General features: G+C 41.3%; 1 protein-coding gene across 1 annotated transcript in view; it reads right to left on the bottom strand.

Moving 5' to 3' along the window:
• The window catches only part of Atp13a4 (ATPase type 13A4), a 146821-nt gene extending 140390 nt beyond the window's left edge, over nucleotides 1-6431 (bottom strand). Inside the window, exon 1 of the mRNA XM_005383209.2 lies at nucleotides 6228-6431. Coding sequence (XP_005383266.1) covers nucleotides 6228-6290 — 63 coding nt within the window. The 5' untranslated portion in view covers nucleotides 6291-6431. The remainder of the gene's footprint in view (nucleotides 1-6227) is intronic.
• Nucleotides 6432-12856: the final 6425 nt, after the last annotated feature.

The following is a 12856-nucleotide window of genomic DNA, read 5'->3' as shown; positions in this document are numbered from 1 at the left end:
CCTCATGCTGATGACAGGTACGACAGGGCTTTCCATGGGGCCCAGACCACACAACACCTGCTGCCACATCACTGCCCCTTGTAGCACCTACGTCTTGCTAGGGTGTCAGAAATGACCTGGAAGTTCAAAAAGGCTGTCATGCATTTCCATATTCACTAGTTTTTAGTTGCTAGTTAACATAATTAATTATGTTAAATATTCACTAGCACATGGGGCTGGGGATATAGCTCAGTGGCACAAGCACCAGCCTGGCAAGCACAAGGTCCTGAATTTGATTCCCAGTACCAAAAAAAAAAAAAAAAAATAGAAAAAAGGAAAAAAAAAATAGCACAGCGCTGGACATATTGTTTCCTCCCAAGTTCATTTTTTTATCCCCATACACATCCAAATACAATAAGCACACCCTAGTTGGGTATCATCCACTTGTTTCTGATCTGCAGCACGGTAGAACAAGGTAAAATCAACCACATTCTATTTTTTAAAAACATGCAAACATTAAATTCAGCCTTTAGCATAATACTAGTTGGTATCACATCAGGAACAAAATTAAGACACTATAGTAAAACAAAATGTATAAATGCCAGATAAGCATATAAAGGTGCATCTAACCTCAAATCAAGGAAATGCAAAACGAATACAGCCATAAATCATTATTTTCACACACTAGATGAGCCAAAGTTAAAAACACTGATAATGCCCAACATGGGCAAGTATGAAGGAGAAAGTATCTCAAAAAAAGGATTGCTGTTCAGAGTAAATTGTTAAAATCACAAGCTTGCGGAGAGCAATTGAGTATTATTTATCCATCAAAATGAGCATTATCATTAATGCAGCAGTGCTATTTCTATACCTTCATCCTGAGGAAAAAGCCTGCCATGTAAAAATACACATACAAAGTCGTGCACAGTCAAAACAAAATTAAAAATAACATAAGCATCCAACATGGAAGGTTTAATGCCGTACAGTTTCTCCAAATACATTGAAATAGTTACATGGCACTGTTATTACGGAAAAAATATATCCACAGTACATTCGAGGTGTAATGAAAATAATAGCCTTCAAACTAAAGAGTACAGATGAATAATTCCATTTTTTTGTTTAAAAATATGTATTTGTTACTGGCCACAGTGGCTTGCACTATACTCCAAGCTACTTGGAGCTAGAAACACGAAAATCACTTGAGCTTAGAAGTTCAAGACCAGCCTAGACAACATAGTGAGACTCTGTCATGAAAAAAATTTTTAAATAAGTAGCTGTGAGTATGTATATGAGTCTCTCTAGATTGTGACTGATTTTCATTTGCTTTGTCATGATGTATAGCGCAAATAGATAACATCCAAGCCGGGCATAGTGGCTCACGTCTGTAATCCCAGCACTCAGGAGGCTGAGGCAGGAGGATCATTGTGAGTTTGAGACCAGCCTGGGCTACAAAGTGAGTTCAAGGACAGTCTGACTGCACAGCGAGACCCTGTCTCAAAAAAGACAAAAAACAAAACAAAACAACAAATAGATGACATCCAAATCCTATTTGGGCACATCTGGTAGGTTTAAAAAAGGAAGTTATAAGGAAATAATATACTCAGTGTTCTGGTTAACGCAAAGTGCAATTGAAAAATACAGAAAAGGTTGAAATTTAAAATTTTTTATCACAGTAAAAAATGCTTTGCCACGAATTCTCCTCAAAATTCTCCCCCTCTCTTTTGAACACACTCATCCCATGGTTCTTGCCACTTTCTGAAGCAGTGCTGGAAGTCCTCTTTCCTGAGGGTCTTTAGTTGTGCTGTCTTGGATGCCTCAGCGTCCTGAACCTATTCAAAATATTGACCTTTCGTGGTCATTTTAACTTTGGAGAAGAACCAGAAGCCCGCGGTGCCAGATCCGGTGAATAAAGTGGATAAGGATACATTGCCATGTTTTGCAAATAACTGGGAATATTTTGAGGGGTGTTGATGACCATGTGTTTTTTACTGTAATAAATTTTTAAAATTTGAATGTACGTTTTATTTTTCCATCACCCTTGTGTGTGGGTTGGAATTAAGACTGCATCCTCTCTCTCCAGCGCCACTGGCTCCGTCGGAATTGTTGTACCTATGAACCCAGATGCAAGCACAGTGCTTGAAGCGGGCTCTGGAATCTTCTCTGACCATCTCTCATCCTCACCACTATGTGCCTTCCTCACACAAATTAATTATTCAATCAAATTACAAATGTTGTTGTCCTGGGAGGCATTTTGTCTCTTGAAAACAATTTTGCATTTCTCTACAAGCTTCCTTAAATATTTGAAAGTTTTAAATGGTTTCCACTTTTAAAAGTTTAACTTCCTGAACATAACCTTTTTCTCCTTATTTCCAAATATTTGGTGTGAAAAGTATGCTTCACTGTAATTTCCATGCATTACAACAAATTGTGCTAAATGAATGCAATCTACCTCACGGCTTACCTCCACCCTAATACCTATTGAAATTTCTGCCTCGGTAGTTTCTTGTTTGCTACTGTTACAAAAGAGAGATTCTTAAGCTTCATACCTCATAAAAACACTCATAAAAGAGGAGGATTTGGGGCAATATATCTTTTACTGTACTAATTATTTTACTGTAATAAAATTTTTAATTTAAACATTCACCATGTATTTTGACCACCCCTTATATTTAACAGCCAACTTTAAACAGAGCAAGATGGAAGTCCTACTGCAGTATTTGCAGATTTTCATGGTATAAATACTACAAACATTATGCATTTTAAGCTACGAATGTACTTTAATAAGGAACTGAATAAGGAATTGGAGAGAGACGTGCAGCTGTGCAGCATTATGTAGGATTTCTATACCGCAGATACAACAGATAAAACCTGAAGAGTATAGATAATGTGAAAGTGTAGTAAAATAATTAGAAAGTGGTGAATTTTATTTATATATTTTTAGAAGTATGGAAGAGTCACTAATATGATAATGCTCACCTAGATATAAACTCATGAATCATATTTATTTCACTCTTTAGACCTTATTGGTCATTTCAATTTAAAAAAAAAAATCTCCATGTTGTCTTTATGGTCAGAAACCAGGAAGATTATAATTCATTAGTCTGAGCAATGTTTGGATTAAACCATGCTATCTTTGTTCAGTCATGGTATAAGGAAATGAACGCTAATGACTGTAAGTCCTCTCAAAATAGAAATATGTAATATCAGAACTCAGGGAGAGTTGTGCTCCTCTTGTCACACTTTACAACTAAAAGAAGTGAATGTCAAATAGGCATTTTCCCAAGGTGAGTGCCACGGGGCAGGTACTAGGAAACTCAGGACCCCTCCATACAGTCCCTACAGAGGACAAATGAATACATATTTCTCGAGTCATTACTTACTGAGAAGAGATGACCTCATTTTATGTGTGCTTGGATTCATTCGGTTGCTTCATTGTGGAGGCCCTGACTCCACCTGTCTTTGTTTAGACAATAGCAGCTCACACTCTGAAAGTATTAAAAGCTCAAAATACTTCCATATAGATGTTCCAGCTAACCCTCCTAAGAGCCCTGCAAGATAGGCAGGGTCACAAGGACCACTTCCATTTTACACATATTACACTGAGGTTAGAGCAGGACAGTGGCCAGCCTGAGGCCACCAAGAGCCCACCTTCTGCTTGGTCACAATGTGCTCTGAGGATCTCCTGTTTGAGCCCTGTAGGAAGCAGCGATCAGATGAACTTTTCTGAAGGTCACTTTCTCCCTCCCCCGTCTTTGTTCTCCCACAAATTCTTTTTCCTTTCATTCCTGCCTCATTTTTCCCTGAGCAATATGACCACCAAGTAACCTAGAGTAGCTCTTTTGCTCCTGTTTCTTCTATTCTAGAATAGGAAATTATCCCACTGTCATTGGCCAGCTAAGTATTCCCATTCTATCGTAATACGAGAACTAAGTTCCAGAATGCTGCTTTCTCTTGAAACCAGATGTTATCTCTATCATCAGAGAAATCACTTTTGCAAATGTCCAAACTCAGGGTGCTTATAAGGAAACTGCAAACACTGGTGTCAGGTATTTTTAGACAATCTTGACTTCCTAAAAGGGATTATCCTGGAAGTCAGAGGAGTCGGACATTTTAGGACATGCAAGTCGTGTATTCCAGAACATATCCTGAATCTAGGAATATCAGATGTTGTCCTTTGCTGTTTTATCGGGAGGAAATGGGTTCTACCAAGAGTCCAATGTCCCCCAGAAGAACTTCAGAGGTACCAGTGGGTTATGTCTGGGTCCAGAGATACAGAGCTACAAACAGAAACTAACCAATGTAGCATTTTAACTCTAGATTTATTGGCTGCTTCGACTTTAGGTAAATTCCCTGTGCATCTACTGCCCCATCTTTATAATGAGAATCACAACAACTTGACATTTTTTGATAAGAATGTGTAGAATATATGTAAGCTAGCTTGCTAATTTTTGAAGGTTACTGCTCTCAACAAAAGAGGAGTGAGTGACAAAGGGACACGATGTCAGATATGGCACCAACAAGTAGCCAGATTTCTGCAAGCAGAACAGGACGGGGAGCTTTGAGCACACAGTAATGCTACACCCCTACTGAGCCACGGGCCACTGACTTCTCAGCAGCAAGCACGGCATCCCTTCCCACTGCAGAGGCCCTGTCCCAGCTACACCCGCAGATGCACACAAAACTAGGTTGATACCCTGTGTTTTTGGAGAGGCTGTGATGAAGAAAATCACTTTGTTGGGAACATTTTGTTAAGCTAGGGAAGAGGCAATAATTTCCCTAGAACCAAGCATGTTTTCTGGAAAATAGATGAATCTCAATGATGATTCTTAATAATGCGTCGCAAATACGTTGCCAAAGAGCAGAAATGAGTAGATGGGAAAAGAACAGGTGAGTTTGTAAGTGAAGAAGGATGCCACACACACCAGTACAGAAAAGGAACTCCTGCTTTCTGGTGTGAGTGTTCCAGATGAGAATAGAATTTTCAACTTAAGATAATGAGTAATGGAATATATTTCTCTCCAGAGAACACTTCAGAGAAATAAGGATGCTACCCAACATGAGACCAGAAAGTCATTTCTGGAGACATTTGTGTAGAGCCTGGGAGGCAACTGTCACTCAGCAGTCATGTCCAAAAGAAATAAAGGGCCTGGTTAAGAAAGCTATCTGAGTTACAGGGCCTTTTATTTCTTTATAATTTTTTTCAGCTTTGATAGAAGAAGTCTACTCTTGAAGGTCCAAAAAAAAGTGTTGTTGCTATGGGAACAGGTAAGCAGATTAAACTTGAAAGACCAGTTTTAGAACAAAGAATTTAATAGGCAGGGCTCGAGCAATTAACCAAGAAAACATTTTAAGTAAATATCTTTTGGGTTTGTTATTTGTGTATTAATTCCAGGGAGATAAAAAAGATGCTATTATAGAATGAAAGCATCACATTTTAACATTTTAATTACATCATTACTGGCATAAAAGATTATGCTTACACAGTTAGCAGAAAGACCTTATTAAAAGAAGTACACATTTCTAACTCTCTCTCGATTACATTGTAATTGAGAAATATAACTTTAAATTCACTAAGAACATAAGAGTCATCTTTGATTTTCTCACACTTCCCAAGATGAGAACACATTTAAAATAAAAGACAAAATGAACTACGGGAAGTTTGCTGTAACCAATCTCTATAACTAGGGAGCTACAAGTAAAACTCTAGAAGTGAAAAGAAACGTGTGTAGGCTGATAATTGTTAATATTTTATGTCTTCCCTGTCCAGCAGTCTTGGCAAACAAGATTTGTGAGAAGAGAAGAAGGTCAAAGACCCAGCCGGCTGCTGTTTCACTATTGATGTTTTCTTCTTCCTGTTGGGGAGCCCCGCTCTTCACATTAGGGACCCCTGAAATGACTGGAAGTCTTGAACAGACTTGCTCTACTGACAAGGCTCAGAGATGAATTATCAAGTGGCGCTGTGCTTCTCTCCCTGTCTGCTTTATTTAAGAAGAAAACATTCTTGATAAAAATGAATACAATATTTTCATTCTCACAAACGCCTGCTGTCAGAGGTTGCCTTTGTGGGACAGAGAGATTTCTTGGACATGATCCCCTTTTCTCGTGATATCCCAGAGCCAAAGTGGTGAGAAATGTGTGTGTATCAGTGAGGGTGTGTGTGCATGTGTGTGTGTGTCTGTCTCTCTGTCTGTCTGTCTGTCTGTCTGGGCGGAGGGAGCGGAAAGAGAGGAATGGTGTTGAAATCTTACCATCTCATTTTCTTGGCCTTCATTGAGCACCGCCTTCTGCTCCTTCCTACAGCTGTCCCCCATGAAAAAGTGATGCCACTCTTCCTCCCTCGCCCTCCTGAGCAGACACTTGCAGGACGAACTGGCAGAGCCACCGCGGCTGCTGTGCCCAGACTGGCTAAAAGGGTTTAGGATCCTCCAGGTTACACTCCTCCTCGAGCACACACCTTCTCCCAGCAAATGACAATACTTAGCAAACTGAACTCCTCCCACAAGTCACCCTGGCTAGGAGGAATTTCTGGCTGCTCCTTGCTCACTGCGTTCTCCCAGAGCAGCTGTCTCAAAGGAGGCTGCTCCCATGCCAATCTTTTTGTGCCCAACTTACAGCGAAAGAACTCACTGCCTGCCCAGGGTCTGCCAGCCTCAGACATCTGACTGCAAATCCAGCGGGACAATGCAGAGTTGGCAGGACCCTTCTGAGGAGCGGGTGCAAGAACTCCCAGGTCGCTGCTTTATTCCCAGGAGCTGTGGAACTGGGGCAGAGGGGAGAGTAGCAGAGCTGCAGATTTAATTTGCTTAATGAAAGCCTCAGTCCATAGGTTTTTAATAGGACCCTCATTCATTTTGTTCACGCAGGTACAAGTTATCACTAATCCTCTTCCAAAGATATTTGTAATCACATTTCTCTGTGCATGCAGAAAACATTCTACATAACATGTAAACAGAACTAAGTTGACTTTTTTGAAATACATGGAAAAAATAGAGGTATAGGCAATCTAGTCTATGGACTCTCCTCTCCTTCAAATGTTAGGGGTTAAACCCCTTAAAGGTTTTTAGATATAAAATGTCCAAATGACTGTACAAAAAGACTAATTTTTAAATGTATTCCCAAATTATTCGGTGAACATCGAGTACAAAGACCACATTATTAAGTCAAGTCATATTTGCCACCTTTGGCTTAATAGAGAGATTCAAACACACAAACAAGTATAACAGAAGGTGGCTTTTGTTCTTAGACCTTAAACGAAAGTCTAAGATAATGGCAGAAGTCCCAGTAAGGTATAGAGGTACAAAGCAAACTTGGCTCTGGAAAAGATCTGGATTCCAGCTGCTTCTCTGTGCTGGTCTTGGTGTGGTCATTTAAAAACAGGAATCGGTGCTCCTCATCCTGTAACATCTGGCAGCAAAGCGGAGGGAATGGAATGAGAGGCTTGTGCGGGCTGATCAAGGGAGACTATGAGCCTGGATGTCCAATTTCACAGCAGGTGGTAGAGCAAAGTGGTTAAGGCCATGCTGTTCTCTGAATTTGGAGAGCTTGTGTTCAAATTCAGCCTTTATTAGCTGGTAGTTTTACCACCTTGAGATCTGGCAAGTTAGACAAATTCCATACACCTCTATTTCATGTGTAAAATAAAGACCATAATATAATAACTTTCCTCCTGAAACTGTGTTTTGAGGTCAGTGCTTAGGACCCAGCAGCATCTACTCCCTACCTTTCAAGAAGAATGACTGTTGGCCCTGATATCTGTAACCTGACTGACACAAGTGTGGGTATGTGTGTCTGTGTGCATGTGTGTGTGCACATGTGTGTTTAAAATCTTGAGCACATGGCAAAATGAGTGAGATAAACACACAAAAAACTGCAAGCTGAACAAACTCATTGTAATATTAATTACTATTGTATATATAATATTTCTGTGTTTCCAAAGATTATAAGCACAATTTAACCAAATAATAAAAATGAAATTAACAGTAACATTTTATCACAAGGTCCAGACAGAACGAGTATGGAGTTTCCTTTCCAGGGGGATAGTGAAAAATGATCTGGAATTAGTGATGGCTTCCCAACCTTGTGAATGTAATAGAATTCACTGAATTGCAAACCTTAAAACAGCGAGTTTTGTAGAAATAAAATTTGTATTTTTATGTGAAAATTATGCCTCAGAAAAGTAAATGAACATTTTACGCCCATTTAGTATATTTAGCGGGAAAAAACAAAATGGATTGATTTTAAAACTTCATCTCTTGAGCCAGGCATGGTGGCACATGCCTGTAATCCCAGCAATCAGAAGGCTGAGGCAGGAGGGTCACTGTGAGTTTGGGGCCAGCCTGTACTACAGAGAGAGTTCAAGGCCAGCCTGCACTGCATAGTGTAACGCTGTTTCAAAACGACAAAATAAAATAAAACTTCACCTTGACTTTTGAGTGTTATTACGTGAAGTGGCAACGTTCCACCAGCGCTGGGGAGCAGGGAGCACATATCGCTTTCTCCTGTCCACAGCCAGCCTTCTGGCCGAGATCCTGAGTACACTTGGCAAGGCACACACCACTGTAAGGTAAGGCCAGCGTGTAGGACCTGGAGGAGGAACTGCGTGCCGACGTTCCCCCGCAAGGAAATCGGATGATGCTGTTAGCAGTAGCTTTTCCTTCTTTTCTCTGCGTGAGTCCATGTTTGCAGTGCATCCTGCTGTCTTTCCTTGTGCAGAGTGAGTGTGTGTACACAGCACCTCATTCCCTCTGCCCTCCCCTTTGCCTCCCTCTCCCCTCCCTCCCACCATGTCTCCATCCCCTTTCGACTCCTTCTTATCTTTTATTTTGCTCTCGCTTCATAATTAGGGTTACTCCATGCAGTATTTAAGCTTGCGTGTCTGATTTCCCTTTACATTACGGTTTTGAGATATCGAATAATAACAAATGGTGGCCAGGCTGCATGTGGGGAGGGGAGGAGCGCTCCTACACTGTCGGCAGGAATGTAAACCGATATAACCACTGTGGAAATCAGTACGGAGATTCCCCAAAACATTACAATTAGAAATTCCATTTGACCAAGTTATTTTTCTTCTAGCGATCTTCCCAGAAGAGTTAAAAACATCACGTTAGAGTGATCCATGCACACCCATGTTCATAGCAGCACAGCTCATAATAGTTAAATCCTGGAGCAGCCTGTATGTCCACCCGCAGATGAATGGGTAAAGAAAGTGTGTTTACACACAATGGAGCATTACTCTGCCATAAAGAAGGTTAAACTTGTGTCATGTGTTAATAATATGTAAGCCAAATGTGAGATCTTTGAAAGCTTTTGTGGGGAAAAAAAAAATCACAAGGATCCATAGAAAATCATGTTCCACAGCAGGATCCAGGAGAACAGAGAAATCTCCACAGTGAGCTTCCTCTGGTCCTTCAGAGGCTCCAGTGAGTCACAGCCACACTTTATCAGCAACCACTGACTCATAGGCACTGCCCGCCCTTGATAAGCACAGCTGGCATGTGAGTCCAGACTTGGGCAAGGTTTGCTAGAAAGAGCGGAAGTGAGTGCCTTGCAGACTTCCTCACATCGGCAGCACTATTCTGGGCACGCTGCACGCAGCTTTGCGTACGATCTGCATCACGACCTCCACCCTTGGTCCAGGGAAGGGCATTCCCACTTAGCAGACAAGGAAACGCAGGTTCAGAAAATAAGGGATGTGCCTCAATTCAAACTATTAACTAGTAACAGAATCTGTATTTGGACCCGAGTGGGGTGAGAAGTATTGCACTTGCGTGACTAGAACAGCCTCTTTGTGGAGGAAAATTTGAGAAAGACCCCGAATATAGACTCAAAAGCTTCAGTTGATGGAGATGTGGGAGGCATTCAGGGAGTGAGGCGGGCCCAAGCGGCTTGGGAAAGAGAAACCCAGGTCTGGTCCCCACAGTGCCTCGCCCCTGCTGCTATGGGACAGGGACAGCAAGGGCAAAAGCAGGCAGCAAAGGCCACAGAAAACGCAGATGCAGCCACTCTGTGGAGGCCTCAGAGCCAGATCTGGGCCCAGGGTTAATACAGTGAGTGACGGTGACATAAAATGCCTGTGGTTCTCCAGAGCCGCCTTGCTGTTGTAGCTATAGGACTCATGTGCAGAAGCTAAAGTCACTCAATCCTTGTATGTAATATTGTGCATGTGGAGCCAATTTCTTTTAAACCAGCTTCTCTTTTCCTTAATGTTGCCCGTTCAATATTTCTATTCTACGCTGGTGTCCCACAGGATGTGCACTGGACAGTGAGAGGGACAGATGTGGATCTGGTATGATCTGATTCCAACCTTATTTTGCAGACAAATTCCATTCCTTCATTCAGGTAATGTGTGTTGGATCGGCTTCGGTATACTGAGACCCATAGGAGATGAAGAATGATGATTCATGAAGAATGACATAGAAGAGTTAAGTCTGGTGTGAAAGCAGGACTACACCAAAATTCCAAAACATGTGCTAATTCCACCAGGGTAACAAGAAAGTCAAGAACAGTCTTGGGCCTGGAAGACTTTGTAAAGATGAGGAATTGGTTCTCTGCTGACCTGGAGAACTGGAGACGGATAGAAATGCATTACTGACTAAGGAGACAGAGGCTCAGAAGTCCATGCGGAGACTGTAAATCATACACATATACTGATCAATTAGAATCAAAGGGAATGTCCAAGAGCAAACGTTGCTCCTGTCATTCTCTGATTCTCTCTCTGTGCTCATTTCTTCTTACTCTACCCCAAATAAGATCTGAACAGTGGAAGAAAGAGGGAATAAATAATTAGCTATCTTTTTGTTGATCTGGTATCTCTTGCTTTCGTGTATCCCAAGAGCGGGTGTGCTACTGCTCCAAGCTATTCTCAACCTCTGCGTGTCTCTAATGGATGCCAAGTAGAAATAATGGCAGTACTGGTTTCTCTGAAGCTCTGATATTTCGCTTGCCTGGCCCATTTAGATGGTGTGAAGATTAGTAGTCATAACGTTTCATCATGTATTCATTTCTATCTTTCATCTGAGAACTCCACAGTATATTACAAACATTATTCCTTGCAACACCTCTGTGAAGTAGCAAGGTGACTCATATTATTGCCCGTATTTGAAAACTGTAAGAACTGAGTCATAGAGAGGTCACAAAGACCTGTTCAAGGTCACGCATCCCTAGCATGGAGTGGAACCTGAAACAAGGGCAGCATTTCTCCCTTGTCACCATTGGCAAAGAGAAGGCAAAAAGCCTCCTCTTCATTCTTCATTACACAAATCTGATTATTTTTAAATTACTTGAGACCTTTAGTTACAAGATGTTGTAAACTCCAAGTTTTACTGTTGGTATTATTAATTATCCTAATCTGCACTAAGAGTGTGTGGACCATACTACATAGCAAGCAAAGATGTGAGTCCCAGAGAACTACCTACCTCAAGGTAGTGAGGTGAAATTTAATTGAATTAATTGACTTTTATAAAACAGTTAGCAACCCTCTGATTAAAGGATATAATACAATGATATAAGGGCTCCCCATTAATTACCGAAGAAAAAAAGCAGGCTAATTGGCTGCCTCTTCCTCTCAAAAGAATTGTTCTCAACTACCCCCCTCCTCAACGTGGCTTGGGTGGCCCATTGTCCGTGCTCTGTAGAGCCCCTCTTACTTTTTGTTATTTCCAAAAATTAAAAATAAAATAAAATAAAAGCTCTTCTCCAAAGGGAAGACAGCTCCCATCCCAGGAAACTTACCTTAGTTGGCAACTCTTATGACAATTTCAAGTCATTAAGGAGAGGCTATAAAAACAAAAATCAAGAGTCAGGCTCTAGGCAGAAACTTCACACCAGTGTATTTAATTTCAGTATCTTCTGACTGAAAAGTTGAATATACAAGACAGTACATGTTAGTGTCTAACTATGAAGAACCAAAGTCCACTGCAACTAAGGAATTACTTAAAAATGCTTAAGTGGCCCTCATTATTTATCAAGTGAAGAAAAAGTCCTAGGAAGACTGTATATTGATATGGCCAAGGTTGTAATCTATAAGAATTTGGGACTCCAATGACTATAAGGTAATTCACACAGTGTTATATTGCTTCTCACTTTTTGTAAGGGAATAAGAATGGGATTCTTTGGAACACTTTCTTTAGAATATTTCAGAGAAGACTTAATATACAAAATATTAATTTAGACAGACTATCTCCAGAGCCCACCAATTGGGTAAAGCCATGGCTATATCATGGAATTGAAAGTATATCTAGGGGCTGGGGATTTAGCTCAGTGGCAAAGCGCCTGCCTGGCAAGCTCAAGGTCGTGAGTTCGGTTCCCGGTACCGGAGAAAAACCAAAAAAAAAAAAGAAAGTATATCTAATTACTTAGGCAGGATAAAGAGGGTTTGGATCATACTAACCCACCCATTGGGGTAATCTATGCCTGGGGAACTGATGAAGTTGCAGGCGCTAGCAAAGGAAGTTCTATTGACTAGGCAATGGAAGATTGTGGCAATCTCTGCTCACTGTTTGGGAGAGCATTTAGCCAAGGAGGAAGAAGAAAGAGGTCATAAGACAGCAGTTGAAATGTTGCCAACAAGCACAGAGAGTCCAGCAATGGGGCAGATGATACTTGGAAATCCAGACAGGAAGCTGGCTCCAAGAGATCCACCCTGTACTGGCCAAGCCCTGGACTGAAATTGTGGGCCCAAGGCTGTGTTCCACTTCCAGGTGGGAGCCTAAGGAGGGAAAAGTGAGTCTTTATCCCAAGGAAAAATCTGAGATTTGAGACAGGCTGCCAGGCAGGAGTTTGACAGCAGTAGTGCCCAAAATGAACCTTAGGGGGCTGGGGATTTAGCTCAGCGGCAAAAGCGCCTGCCTGGCAAGCGCAAGGTCGTGAGTTCGGTTCC

The sequence above is a fragment of the Chinchilla lanigera genome, unplaced genomic scaffold (assembly GCF_000276665.1).
Source record: "Chinchilla lanigera isolate Chin_1 unplaced genomic scaffold, ChiLan1.0 scaffold00019, whole genome shotgun sequence".
Classification (NCBI taxonomy): Eukaryota; Metazoa; Chordata; class Mammalia; order Rodentia; family Chinchillidae; genus Chinchilla; species Chinchilla lanigera.
This window is presented reverse-complemented; position numbering and strand designations above follow the sequence as displayed.